General features: G+C 35.0%; 1 protein-coding gene across 1 annotated transcript in view; it reads right to left on the bottom strand.

Moving 5' to 3' along the window:
- LOC130054244 (uncharacterized) overlaps nt 1-14,458 on the bottom strand; it is a 51,749-nt gene that overhangs the window by 14,439 nt on the left and 22,852 nt on the right. The window contains exons 5-9 of the mRNA XM_056163282.1: nt 11,849-12,037; nt 11,605-11,733; nt 11,256-11,319; nt 7,485-7,630; nt 7,305-7,379 (exon numbers count right to left, since the gene is read on the bottom strand). Coding sequence (XP_056019257.1) covers nt 7,305-7,379; nt 7,485-7,630; nt 11,256-11,319; nt 11,605-11,733; nt 11,849-12,037 — 603 coding nt within the window. The remainder of the gene's footprint in view (nt 1-7,304; nt 7,380-7,484; nt 7,631-11,255; nt 11,320-11,604; nt 11,734-11,848; nt 12,038-14,458) is intronic.

Below are 14,458 nucleotides of genomic sequence, written 5' to 3'. Positions count from 1 at the left end.
TGTTTATAGCGGAGGTTCATTATTTTGTGTTTATAGTGGAGGTCCACTATTGTATGTTTATAGCGGAGGTTCATTATTGTGTGTTTATAGTGGAGGTTCACTATTGTATGTTTATAGCGGAGGTTCACTATTGCGTGTTTATAGCGGAGGTTCATTATTGTGTGTTTATAGTGGAGGTTCACTATTGTATGTTTATAGCGGAGGTTCACTATTGTGTGTTTATAGCGGAGGTTCACTATTGTGTGTTTATAGTGGAGGTTCTATATTGTATGTTTATAGCGGAGGTTCACTATTGCGTGTTTATAGCGGAGGTTCACTATTGTATGTTTATAGCGGAGGTTCACTATTGTGTGTTTATAGCGGAGGTCCACTATTGTGTGTTTATAGCGGAGGTTCACTATTGCGTGTTTATAGCGGAGGTTCACTATTGTGTGTTTATAGTGGAGGTTCTATATTGTGTGTTTATAGCGGTGGTCCACTATTGTGTGTTTATAGCGGAGGTTCACTATTGCGTGTTGATAGCGGAGGTTCACTATTGCGTGTACGTGTGCATTATTACAATATGTATGCCCTTGTTTACACAATAAACAATAGCACTTTCTATAAGATATAATCTAAACCGACGTGTATGTGATAGGTTTTATATTGTACTGTATATAGTAATCACAATTTCATGTGTACTTTTGATACTTAAAACTCTGGTTTACGTTTATAAAGTTGTGCTATTTTGAAGGAATTATTTAGATATTTTAGGATAATGGAAATTTCCTAAACCTCAGTGTACTGTTAAATGTTACAAGTGCCATTTAGAATGAAAATTCTGGATTTATGACCCATATTTTGAAAACTCTAGACAACAGATGCACATTTGGTGCATACCTTCATTTGTACCTGCATTGTGACACGAGTTCATCCGTAAAGGTCATAGGAGATGGTTTTTGACAATACCTTTTCTCTCCATAATTATCAACTTTGTTTCATAGACTCCTCATAAAAATGCTTTTTTAAGATTAATAACTATATCAATTCTAAGAAATCCAAGTGCAAAGGTACTCGGAATAGAAAATCGTTACCCGATTATCGTTCTTGATTCCCCAAATTTCTGACGTCATAAGCGACCACAATCAGATTTGCGAATAAAATAAGCACACCCATAGACAATTTGCTCGCAACTGGGATAGTTTTTGAATGAGTATACCAGGATATCACTTTGAACACATAATTAATGCAAATTTATGACAGCCGCATCGACTATTTGTCATCGGAGGACGAACAATCAAGTTCCTATTTATTCCGAATCGGTTGAAATGATACTAACTGATTAATGATTATTTTCAGAATACATTCTCTGATGACAGTAAGAGAAATATTGATAGTTATTATCTGCGATATTTCTAACTTCATGGAGACACGCAGCATTAGAACTGCCTTGCTTGTCCATGGTAAGTGACTTTTCAAAAACTGTCCCAAGATTGTTCACACAATCAGCCTCAATTATGTTTCCTCTGAATGAATTGTGGAAGTTAAGATTTTCAGATCTATTTCGTTTCGATCGGAGCAAACACCATGAATTTTGTTTTGTCCTGATTCGGCTTTAATAGGTTTGAACCCATCCAGTTGCGAATATCCGTTAGATATGCCACAAGTCGTTCTGAAATATTGTCCCAGCTGCCACGTTGTTCAACCGCAATATAAATCTGACTGTCATCAGCGTAGCAACGATAATCCATATTGTAAATATCACATATATGACCGATGGATTTACTAAACAGTCGTAAAATGGAGGCCCGAGAATGGAACCTTGCGGGACGCAAATCTTTTATTTCTTGGGATTCGGATAATTCAGAACCGATGGCCACACTGACGCATACCACTTAGATAGGATTTGATCCAAGAGAAAGCTGACCCAGATATACCGAAAATATTGTCAATTCGTTGAAAAAGAATATGATGGTCAAATACATCACAAAAATACAACAACCATTAGTATCCAAAGATGCAACTACGTCGTGTTTAGATGCTTATCAATTCTCGCCGAAACTACTTTTTCAACAATTTTGGACACAAAAGGGAGATTTGAAACCGGACAATAGTTTTTCAGGTTTTCTTTATCTAATCCAGGTTTCTTTAAGAAAGGTCAGATAGTTGCCTGTTTGAAGATGTTTGGAACAGACGAATCACTAAGATATGTGTTGACTAAAGATGTTACTAATGGAAACAAGTTTTTATACATTGATTTGATAGGTATGTTGGTATAAGATCAATTTCGCAACTCTTAGAAGGCAAACTAATCAAAAGCTTCAAAATTTCATCAGGAGATATTAAAGAAAATTCAATTAACGGTTACCCAGTAAATTTTGCATCAGCTGATAAGACAATTTCCAGTCGTATCGTTTTGAGATTGTAACGTTTCTCTGATAGTTTTAATTTTACCAATTTCTAAAATCATTCAACAAAGACCGGTCACTACCAGCCACTGGTAAAATAACTTCGTTGTTATTACCAAGGAGTTTGTGTGTAAGTTTGAACAACTTTCTTCTATCGTTTCCGCATTCCAATATGCCTTTTGAGTGATATTCCTGTTTACTTTTGAAAAGCAGTTTACTACTTTGGATACACTTTTCTTTGTACATTTGACGATATATTTCTAAATTAGTTCGTCTCCAAACCCTTTCGGCTTTACGTTCCTCCCCTTTAGCGGAATGTAGCTCCTCGGTATACCATTGCGTTTTAGATCGTGTAGTAATTGTTTTGGTTTGCATTGCTGCATGTTTTTCAACAGTCAGCCAACGCCCTCGTGACACACATCAATTAGATATTCAACACTAAGATTATCTGAACTCGATGTGACTGACTCCGTAATGTCCTTCGCAAATTCACAAATATCAATTTTCCGGAATTTATTTAAAACTCGCTGTTTTGCGCTGTTTCGGTGGTGTGCATACGTGAATAATAGAAGTGTTGCCTTTCTGATCGCCAGATGACAAGCCTTTAGAGTTACAAATAAAATGATCGTCCACAGTTGGCGTTGATTGCATTACACGGCTATTTTCTCTGATAACTATCTTATCAAGAATATGTCCACGGACACGAGTTGGTTTGTTAACCAGTTGATTGTAGAAAAGTTTGAGAGTGTTGGTCGTTTTGAATGCCCAAATGAAAGTTCAAATCCCCTGTAATTACAAGCTCTTCCGGTGACCATTCATCAAAACATGTAGGTACTTTGAGTTTATTAGATTTTGATGGAGGTGGACGATATACGAGTGCAGACACGCAATATTGAGTTTTACGAGGAAATAATGCATTCCAGATGTTTGAACTGTGTACCTTTGAACTCAGATGTCAATGATCTAACACATGGGCTCCTGTTGTGAATCAGAACTACATGTATGCCTCCAGCTTGATGTTTTATTTTCATTATGATTTTTACATGTATCGTGTGCAACTATTTTAGTTTAATAGGTGCATACATGTATGATAATAATTAAAAACTGGCTACTTAACATTCTTTTACAATAACATATGTGCCATTAGGGCTTATATGAAGAATAATTAACTATTACTTTATTTGACATTTACCGTTATTTTTTTAAATTGTGTACCCATTAAGGAGACCAATGTGCAGAGTAGTGCTTCATTAGAAAAAAGCGTCCCCCAACTCTTGCATGACCGTAAAAATTGGTTTATTTCACTTAATATTTAAACTTGTAATTTCAATATCTCTCCACCATTTTCTTTGGACATTCTTTTTCAAACAGAAAAGGGTGGGATGCCTGATAATGCAATTTACAACATATAAAGTTAGATTTATCTATCTTTAATGTATTTATTTATATATTTATATCATAAGAAAAACAAATCTGATTAGAAGAGCTTTATGTGACTATTTCATAGTTAGATTTCATTTATAAACAAATTAAATCATGTTTATACAAATTCATGAATATCTGCACTGCCGTCATTGTACAGTCAACGCTTTGTAGGATTTTCTCGTCTTCGCCGTGCTTGCAGTTGGTCCGTAGTCAAACACAGTTAGAAATGCATCTGGTAGAAGATTTAATTTCTTACACCCATTATTTTTGCCAGAATAGAGTGTATACGATAACGAAACTGATCTCCATCAAACCCCGTAATCCCGTAAAGTGATTGTCGCACAACTTGGAGTTAAACTGTGTTCTCGGTGTAGATTTCACACCCAAGTCTTTCCGAACGTTGGACCCTTTGGACAAAAGTGTATTGAAATACCTGACTTCCTGCATTACAGTTTCATGTGAGCACATTGAACATTTTGATTGATAAAACCCACCATTGTTAGTATGAACAAATACACTTTTGGGCCAAGCTTGTCTCTTTTGACGTCATCAAGCAAGGGAGATAAGTCACCATACTATTTTGATTCTTCACACAACAACATTTGACAACCTGCAGCGTCTGTTACCTTAAGATTTTTTTTCTGAATGGTTTTTTTTTTTTTTTTTTTTTTTTTTACATATGTTAGGTAATTAAAGAAGAAAACATTTCCGTGCAAAACACTTTTTTTTTTAAAAATCGCCTCCTATGACCTTTTATAGAGAATATTTGACACTTACTTTGGTATCGAGATCGTCCCAGCCAGCGAAAATTCTTATCACAGCGAATTACGACATTTGCACTGAATCCGAAGCCGAATCCTGCACATCCAAAGCCAAGATTTTTTCCATTGTTATAAACAGCCAAGAGAGGAGATGACACGGTTCTTCCTGATGCGAATTTGATTAAAAAGCACTTTCAATAAACCAATTTATACTTATACCAGACTACATCCTACAAGGTCCAACATTTTGGTCGACTCAGACTTATTCAATGGAGTTGCATGTACACTATACAAGTAAGTTCTTTGTTTTAGTTTGTTTTATTGTTTTACATGTAAAACAATTTAGGGTAATTACCTTTATTGAATAAATATATGAATGTACAATTATACATGTAATAATAATGAAATAATGTATTTAAGTTATGGTATTATATGCATCATTTCAATAACATTTTCAAACATTTCTGTTCGACATTGAGTTTTTGATTTGCTTTCTTGTTTTAATTCGATACAAAATAAGTCTACCAAAATCTAATTAAAATTCAAAGTATTTGATTTTTATGGAATATTCAGATACACACTTATCAGCATCCCCAAAACAAATATGATATTTTAGTAGTATGCTACATCACTTCAAAATCATTTGCATTCATCAAAAACCTGATATACGAAAGCAAATACTTGGTGTATTCTCTTTGTACATTATATGATATCAATGGAAGGTCAAATTCAAAAGTTCGTAGAAATGACAGGTAAATATTTTTTGCTTTTTTTTTTTTACATGAAAATATCACTGAAGTACACATACTTGTACAATGTTACGTGAAATCATTCTTTCTTGTCAATCATAGCATCACGTGATTCATTCACGCTTGGCTGAACAAAGCAGTCTCAGAAAGCAGCCCCGGGAACCGCTGGGACTGATTTCTAGAGCAGTCCCAAAGAAGTCCCACTTTTTGAGAGAGCAGTCCCCAGGACTGGTTTCTGGGACTGCTTGGATGCCAGGTTGGGTCTGGTTGGTACTGTAGCTGTAGGAAATACAGGGTGTAGACTTTAACTTGAAATAGGTTGGAATACATGACTGAACCCTTTTATGACGAAGAATGTTGCTTATGGTGACGGCATCTATTCCTTTGTTTGTAAATTTGAACTTAAAGAACTGATTTGAAAGGATTATCGTCCATGACACGTGCTGATTTAAAGAGTCTGTGATTGGCAACATCCATAATCATAGAGTTCAGTCTATATTCAGGTGTTGAAAAATCCAAGTATAGACTAGCTGCAGCTTCTTCAGATAACGTATGTAAAACTCTCAATGGAACAGAGTGAAGTTTTGTACGAATATTATGTGGAGCTAATTTTCTGTTGACATATGGCAAAATGTAAAACTTATACGGTACCAATTTTGATGCACCAGATGCGCATTTCGACAAATAATGTCTCTTCAGTGATGCTCAACCCAAATGTTTGAAATCCAAAATAACTATGAAGTTTTAGGTCTAAATATAGCCAAAAACAGCGTGCCAAAAAGTGGAGCCAAATTCGTCCAAGATAAGACCTATGCATGAGGGAGATAATCCTTAATTTTGAAATGAATTTCTAAATTTTATAACAGCAATTAAATATACATCCGTATTTTCAAGTTAGTAACGAAGTACTTAGCTACTGGGCTGTAGGAATCCTCGGGGACTAACAGTCCACCAGCAGAGGCCTCGACCCAGGGGTTCATAATGTAAAACTTATACGGTACCAATTTTGATACACCAGATGCGCATTTCGACAAATAATGTCTCTTCAGTGATGCTCAACCCAAATGTTTGAAATCCGAAATAACTATGAAGTTTTAGAGCTAAATATAGCCAAAAACAGCGTGCCAAAAAGTGGATCAAACGTGACATCGTTTATACTTGGTCTTTTATATGATCGATGTCTGTAACTGCGTTTCCATTTTTGAGAATTGGGAAAGATTCGCATCACATTCATGTTATTTCCTTGCGGACTAGTCAAATTTCCCACATCATATACATTATCATTGCGTCCAGATGGAAATGCAGTGCCTAGGGTCCTGATTCAGTGATCTTCTCGTTGTCTACGAAAAGAGGTGCTTAATGTTTGATTGTTTGTGCGATGGTAAATGTTTTCCAAAACCCGTACCATCATAGACAAGATGGAGTGGTCCGATGCATTAAAATGCTTGTAAAGAAGTTGGTTACCATTATTATTTATTTTAAATAAGTGCCCCGATATCCTTTTATTAAGTGAACCCTTGGTTTCTCCCGCATAGATTAAGCCACTAAGGTTACACTCAATGGCGTAGACAACGTTAGAAGATTTACAAGTCAAAGTATCAAAAGTATTGGTACAGAAACTACGTCCAGTGAGTTTACTACTAAATGAATTTCTAGCTATCAGTATATCACAAGTTTTGCAATTCTTCGCAGAACATTTTGAGATTGAACACATGGGATCTAAAAAAGAATTATCAAAGATATCTTTTAAAGAAACATAAAAGTATTTAATTGGGGTATAAGAATTTTGGTTTCTGTACCAAAGCTGACAATCTGACGAGTGTACATAAGACAAATCTTTGATATCTTGAAGGATAATCCGATGGACACCAACCGATCTGTAGGATCCTGTGTCCCTTATAGACTCCACAGAGTGACACCTTTTTATACTGGGCGACGTGTCAGCCAGTACATGTGAAAAACAAAAATATGGATGACCTTACCTTGAATGATGTTAAGAGCGGCCGTCAAAACATCCTGAGATCCAGTGTGGTTTTCTGCCCAATGACTTCTTGATCCTTTTTTTTAATTTGTAGAAATATTATAACATAAATTATGTCTTCGATGCATAGATATGCATGAGCAAATTTGAAGGCTAGACAAAAGTAAGGGAACACATTTACCAGTTGGAATCAAGCCGAATGGAATGTTCAAGGGAGATAATGCTGCATTTGGGTCGTTTATATCCACGTTTTGTTCTTCTTGTCTCTTTCTCATCAATACTTTAAGTACTTCATGATATGTCCCGTCACCTCCAAGTACAACGACCCTAGTTAATATATGATACGTTATTACTAACTGCTTGGGAACTTTTAAGAGCATGAATGACAAGTCGTCCCAGTGGCAACTCACCCCTGTCAAGTCGCTCTAGCCTTAAACATAATAACACTCACTTAAACACCAACTCACCCCAACCGGATTGTCAACTTTCCAAATGCCATCTCGTAACGATACAAAACCTAAAAGAGTGCTTTTTGAGCCATTTTATGATATATTTGAACAGAGCGATATTTGATATGTACTCAATTATCTAAGACAGTGCTAGATATATATATATAACTTGGACAATTTAGAAAGTTTCAAAGAAGTGTAATTTGTAAGCACATGCAAGGTGAGGATAACGAACAATGATCTATCTCATAACTCCTTAAAGGAAAAGAACATAAAACGTTGGGCGAACACGGAGCCCTGGATATACCAGAAGTGGGATCAGGTGCCCAGAAGGAGTAAACATCTCCAATCGACTGGTCATATCCCCATATCTTGATTAAGTAAACGAAGTAATCCGTAGTAAATATCTGTGTGTAAACAACGGCCTAACAATAGGTATGATGCATGTTAGAAAGCATTCAACCCAAGGATAGATTGTATCGGCAAACTAGATCATTATAATGACCATATAATTTACGAAAGGATGACTTTAAACGAGACTGTTGAAACCCCTGTACATAAACGTGTTTCTTAGTAACATGCTTCGACTAAAAATTGATCATACGCCGAACAAGCTCTTACGTATCGAATCAGTTGAGAGACATATATACCATATGCATGTGATAAAGGAATATTGCTACATAAATATGGGAAGTTAACGATGGATATATCCTCCCGTTTGTAATAAAGTTGCGTTCTTAGTTTGTCGTATATAATTATTTTCAATATACTACCTAAGTACAAAGCAGATGAGAAGGACTCCGTGGTGTCTTTTATTTTGAGTTCATATGGATATATCAAATCAACATTTGAATGAAAATTATTATTGTTAATAGATTCAAAAAGCGTTTTGCAATTTCAGTGAGTAGCAAAGATCGGGGCTTGGTCTGATATTTACTGGATCCAGCAATGTATATTTGTAAGTGTTTTTGTAAACTTTGGAATCCAGTATAGGTACGTTAACTCAAATTTGTCCATCCCTGCAGTGGAACCATTAGAGTTATCGCTCTTTTCCCTGGTGAACTCTTCAGTATAGAAAGTGTGCGCGAATCGATAAGGACATGTTTGATTGTGAGAGAGAAAATGGTAAAGTCACTGTCAAGCACCTTGATGTAATTAAAATAACATGTATTTTATCATACTGAACATGAATAGTAGGATATATTTGGTTTGTTTGACGTTCATCTTTATCATTAAGTGATAATAGGAGATGCAATAGTAACAGTTCGAATTTCCTCGACAATGGTTGTCGCTTGTGTATTGTATATCATGTATCGTGATATTTGCACAGTGTTTGGGAGTGTATACGTGTGTATGTTAGGGATGATTGTGCTTATTAGTTGTTATCTTGTTTCAGTTTTTACGGCGATCTTATTCAGAGAATAAAATCTGTTAACTACCTTTCGAGTATTGTGATTTAACACGAGGGCAGAACAATCCATTGACTGGGATTTTAAATCTATGGAACACTAAAGCATCATTTTGAAGAATTTCAACTATACTATTGAAAGGGCCGTTGGAACATAAGTACGGTTACTAACTGTGAAATTAATGTCAAAGGCGTCTAAAATACAGTTGTAATAATGAACATAACAAAACCTATGTTGTTACAAGCTTTGTCATCTGGAACCAAAACATATTCCCTATGTAACCTATCTAATTCTTTTATCAATTCTGGTTTTCTAACACAGAAGGATAGGTGGTATATATACTTTTTATGTGTCTTATATGGGACTCTAGCATTCCTCTTATACTTTCAATCTATTCTGACAAGGTATTGATTCTTCTTTTTTATATTTAGCCCATCGTCTGACATGATCTTCAATAAAAATCATATTAGAGATGAAAGTGAAAGACTGAGGTTCTCTGAATTTGGGATCTTTTATATATGTACATACCTAAGTAATATAAACCATGCACATTATTTTTCAGAGGGATATTTTGTATGTATTTATAAGTTTTTACGGTAATTGCAGTATGTATTTACAACGTTTCACTATCAGTATTAATTTTTAATGCATAATTCTTATTCTTTATAGGTTTTATATTCCTGTTATGCATCAATATTACCATACGTCCAACAAAAATCAATACGCTGAGTTTTAAGATTTAAATGGCTATTTACAATTATTTACAGTGAAATGTATCATTAAAAAAGCTTGCAATAATCAAAGTTCACGACAGTCTGTTGTTTGTTTACCGTTAAGTTGAATTCACACAGGAGGATGACCTTACTTACAACGCTGGCAAAATCAGCTGAGAAGTCCAGCCCACATTAAGTGATTCTGCAGAGGAGTCATTTCCACAAAATTTACAATTTAATTATACGAAAACAAAGTTCCAGACAATTATATTTCTAGAAAAGATGCAAGTAAACAGGCCTGGATTTCTCGAAACAAACTTATGTCTGAGAGTTTGCTCAAATTTTGACTACTCAAATAAAAGAAAACTCAGACTTAATTTTGAGATTGTTTTCGAGAAATCCAAGGCAGGTTTATTACAAACCCTTAAGTGCACTATACCACCAAATGAACCATTTCTTTCTCGACTAGAATCGTTCCCACACCAAAACATTCCATTCAAACAGTTCAGCGTTCCGTTTGTTTTGTGGGTTTTTCTTTTGGCCAAACTTGAACCAAACCGTTTCGTTCTCATTAAATTAGTTAGTTCTCGATAAAGCGTTGATCCTTCAAACCCTTCTTTGTCATACGGTCATTCCGAACTCGCCTCGTATTATCGAGTCTATTGCAGATCAACATAATAACACGACTTACCTGAACACGTATATCGAATGGATACCATTGCATACATGTATCGGAATCGTTAATTAATTCTAAACGAATATTGAAACAATGCTGGTATTTCTTAATAAATTATATTTATCAACTGATTACACCTGTTTCATCATTTTCTTTCAAAGTAGTCCCGTGGGGATCCGAGTTAGAATAGGTCCTCAGTACCCCTTGCTTGTCGTAAGAGGCGACTAAATAGGGTGGTCCTCGGATGAGACTGCAAAAGCCGAGGTATCGTGTCACAGCAGGTGTGGCACGATAAAGATTACTCCCTGCTCAAAGGCCGTAAGCGCCGAGCATAGACCTAAATTTTAAAGCCCTTCACCGGCAGTGGTGACGTATCCATATGAGTGAGATATTCTCGCGAGGGACGTCAAACAATATTTAATCAATCAATCAATCCTTCAAAGTATATAAGACTCCAGATTTTAAATATGCAGTATCCGTTTGATTTCATATTGTTTCCTTGAAATTGTCACTAATAAGCATGGGAACTTAGAATAACAACGTCAGGCATATGTATTGATTGATTGAATACTGTTTAAGGGGTACTGAGGACCTACAATAGGATGGTAATAAGATGTCCAATGGGAAAGAGGGTTGGAATAGTAATTCTATATACAATTATGACTTGATATATCTGCATTTAGATAGACAATTACAAATCCTTACCCATCAGTGTTGGTGAAGTCATAACTCTTAGTAACATCAATCAAATGTCCAGGATACCCAGAGACTGAAATGAAAATAAAATACAATGGCATCACACGATAGAGATGAACTATCACGCAATTTACTTTGATCGGGAGGTTGTAAATTTGATACCGGTCTTAGCAGACCGAAATTGTAGATAGCTACAGGCCCATTGCCAATAAATCGGTATTAGTGACAGCTTTTTGGGATATAAGTCGATATTGGTGAAATATTTTCGAAGGATCTTTATAAAACATTTATTTCATTTATTGTATTCAGCAAGTTTCATTTAGTAGTCGGGATGAATTTTAAAAGCAGAAAAACTTACAAATTATATCCATTGTCATTCCGGAAAGTCTGAAAACTGGTTCGACTATGTTTCTGAAATCCTTCCTAGCAGTTCGATTGCCTCCATTGGGGTTAATCATTACCAGCACTCTTTTAGGACGTTTTGTTTCTGCAAATAACATTCCTTATTTGTAGAAAATAGGTTTTCAGAAATGCTTCTAAAGCATTAATTACTGATAGACGTAAATTATTAATGACTAAAGTTCATAAATAAGCAATTTAACCCTTTGCTATCTTTTCTGTTAGATCATATTGGAAACGTTTTCTTTGGTCCCCAGACACAACTCTGCATTTCTTCAGTAATAAGTTTGAACAACCCTGCTCGATTAGCCACACCCGCGTCACTTCTGTTCTCCAAAACCATCCCGTGATTACCTCTTCACATCCTATGACATCATCGAATCGGTAACTGACTGAAAATAAAAGAACAAGATTGGATAAGGGCCCCTATAAAATACATCCGAGGGAGAGGGAGGTAATTCTTCTCTCTATATACCGTTCTTTCTCAGAGCATCGTCCAATTCAAACAATGTTCCATTATACCTGTCCTTACATTTCATCACATGATATCGACTTGATCATCAATGTAGATAAAATATTTGTCGAAATGTGCATCTGGTGCATCAAAATTGATACCGTATAAGTTTTACATTAGAATTATTAGACACCTTCTATGGGTGCATGAAAGTGCATATAGGCCTCTATGATATCCTTAGGAAATAATAGTTAATTATGCAAGGTAATTTACATCTGTATGCAATGCGGTGTTTTTGGTTAACGATCGAATTAAAGATACTCTTGGAGATACTCCTACAAAGAATACAAAATCAAAAGTTGGGCAAGCATGAACCCCTGGATATACTTTGGAGATACCGAATACTCTTGGAGAATTGAAGAAAGTAGTGGCGTATATGGCAGGATACAGTAAAACTCTGATATAGCGAATTTCTCGGGACCCTCTATAAAAATTCGCTATAAGCGTAATTCGCTATACGTTTATATCGAATTCATAATTGAAATATAAAGAATTCGTTATAAAACTGATGTCTTTTATATGTATATCAGTTCTATAAGAAAGCAGCAATCGATATACTTGCGTTTGTATTGTCTTTAAGAGAAATGAAGCCTATATATTTTCGAGAAGAAATATTTTTATACAAGATATATACACATTAATTTATATATGATAATTTATCTTGATGGATTATTAAGTCATGCAAAAACATGTCGAGAGAAAACGTCAACACAATTTTGCGCAATACATGTACAGTCTATGGCAATTGTCATTTACTTGTTGATGTACACAAATAAAGGAGTGTACGATAAAATAAATGCAATCAAACTTCAAATTTAATTAACGAGAATAGTAAACAATACCGACAATATATTTCCTAAACGTATGTGTAAGTATTGTTTTGCATTAACAACCTTTTTTGAAAAATTACAAACAGAAATTTTGTATTAAGTGTGAATCCTTTATGTCAATGGAAAGCGATTGTTAAAAATCACAAAGAGTTTAAAATGAAAAAATATAAATTCGTTATAAAAGGTGATTTTACGTTCATTTTTAATTCAAGGGGAATAGGAATTTACTTCGTTATATCCGTAAATTCGCTATATCCGTGTTCGTTATAGACGCAGATTTTTATATAGAATATATAAAGAATTTGCCGGGTAAATCTATTTCACTTCGCTATAGCCGTAAATTCACTATATCCGTGTACGCTATATTCAAGTTTTACTGTATATATATATATACATATATATATATATATATATATATATATATATATATATATATATATATACATATATATATATATATATATATATATATATCTTTGAACGAAAAATTATACTTAACACATTTATTAAATTGCCTAAAAATAGTTGTCAATTAATTTATTTCGCACATCCGTTAATTTGGTTATTCATACGAATTCGATGCACATTAGTTTACTTCGCATTACCGCTGTGTGAACTTTATCAAATGCGGATTAATTGAATGCAGATTATTTTACTTTGAATATAATGCAAAGTAAAAGTGAATGCGCATCCGTGTGAACTAAGCAATTTTATGACTTCACATCGTTTCGCAGATTTTATCCCGGCAACGATTTTCATTACCTACCTCAACTTACCCGCGTAGTATCTAACCTGTTAGGAACACGCGTTCAAATCTTATTTGACCGATATCCTTTATATCATTTCTACGCTTTCTAATCTATAGGATTGCATCACCAACACTTGCTCTGCATCTTGTCCATAGGATTGCATCACCAAAATTTCCTCCGAATCTTGTCTATAGGATTGTATCACCAACACTAGCTCTGAATCCTGTCTATGGGATTGTATCGCCAAAACTAGCTCTGCATCTTGTCTATAGGATTGCACCACCAACACTTGCTCTGCATCTTGTCTATAGGATTGCATCACCAACACTTCCTCTGCATCCTGTCTATAGGGTTGTATCACCAACACTAGCTCTGAATCTTGTCTATAGGGTTGTATCGCCAACACTTGCTCTGAAATCTTGTCTAAAGCGACTTAAATAGAAACATTACGTTTGAGGTTCGACTTGCCGCATTGTTCTCGTCTGCTGCATTCCTTTTTCCGAAGGCATATCTACTTCTTGCCAGAATTCTTAGGCATTTTTTCATATTATATTCAAATTGATGTTACACGTTTCTGTCTTTAAATTCAAATTCTTTATGTGCATTTCCCGCAATGTTCTTGTCAATGGAAATACATAATGCTAACACTGAAACTTGGAATTTCTTTTCAGTTCACATACAAGTAGGACATTCGTGTTGTTCGAAATTTGTGCAGAGCAT

This window comes from Ostrea edulis, chromosome 1 (assembly GCF_947568905.1).
Source record: "Ostrea edulis chromosome 1, xbOstEdul1.1, whole genome shotgun sequence".
Classification (NCBI taxonomy): domain Eukaryota; kingdom Metazoa; phylum Mollusca; class Bivalvia; order Ostreida; family Ostreidae; genus Ostrea; species Ostrea edulis.
Note: the sequence above shows the minus strand (reverse complement) of the source record. Positions and strands in the feature narration are given on the sequence as shown.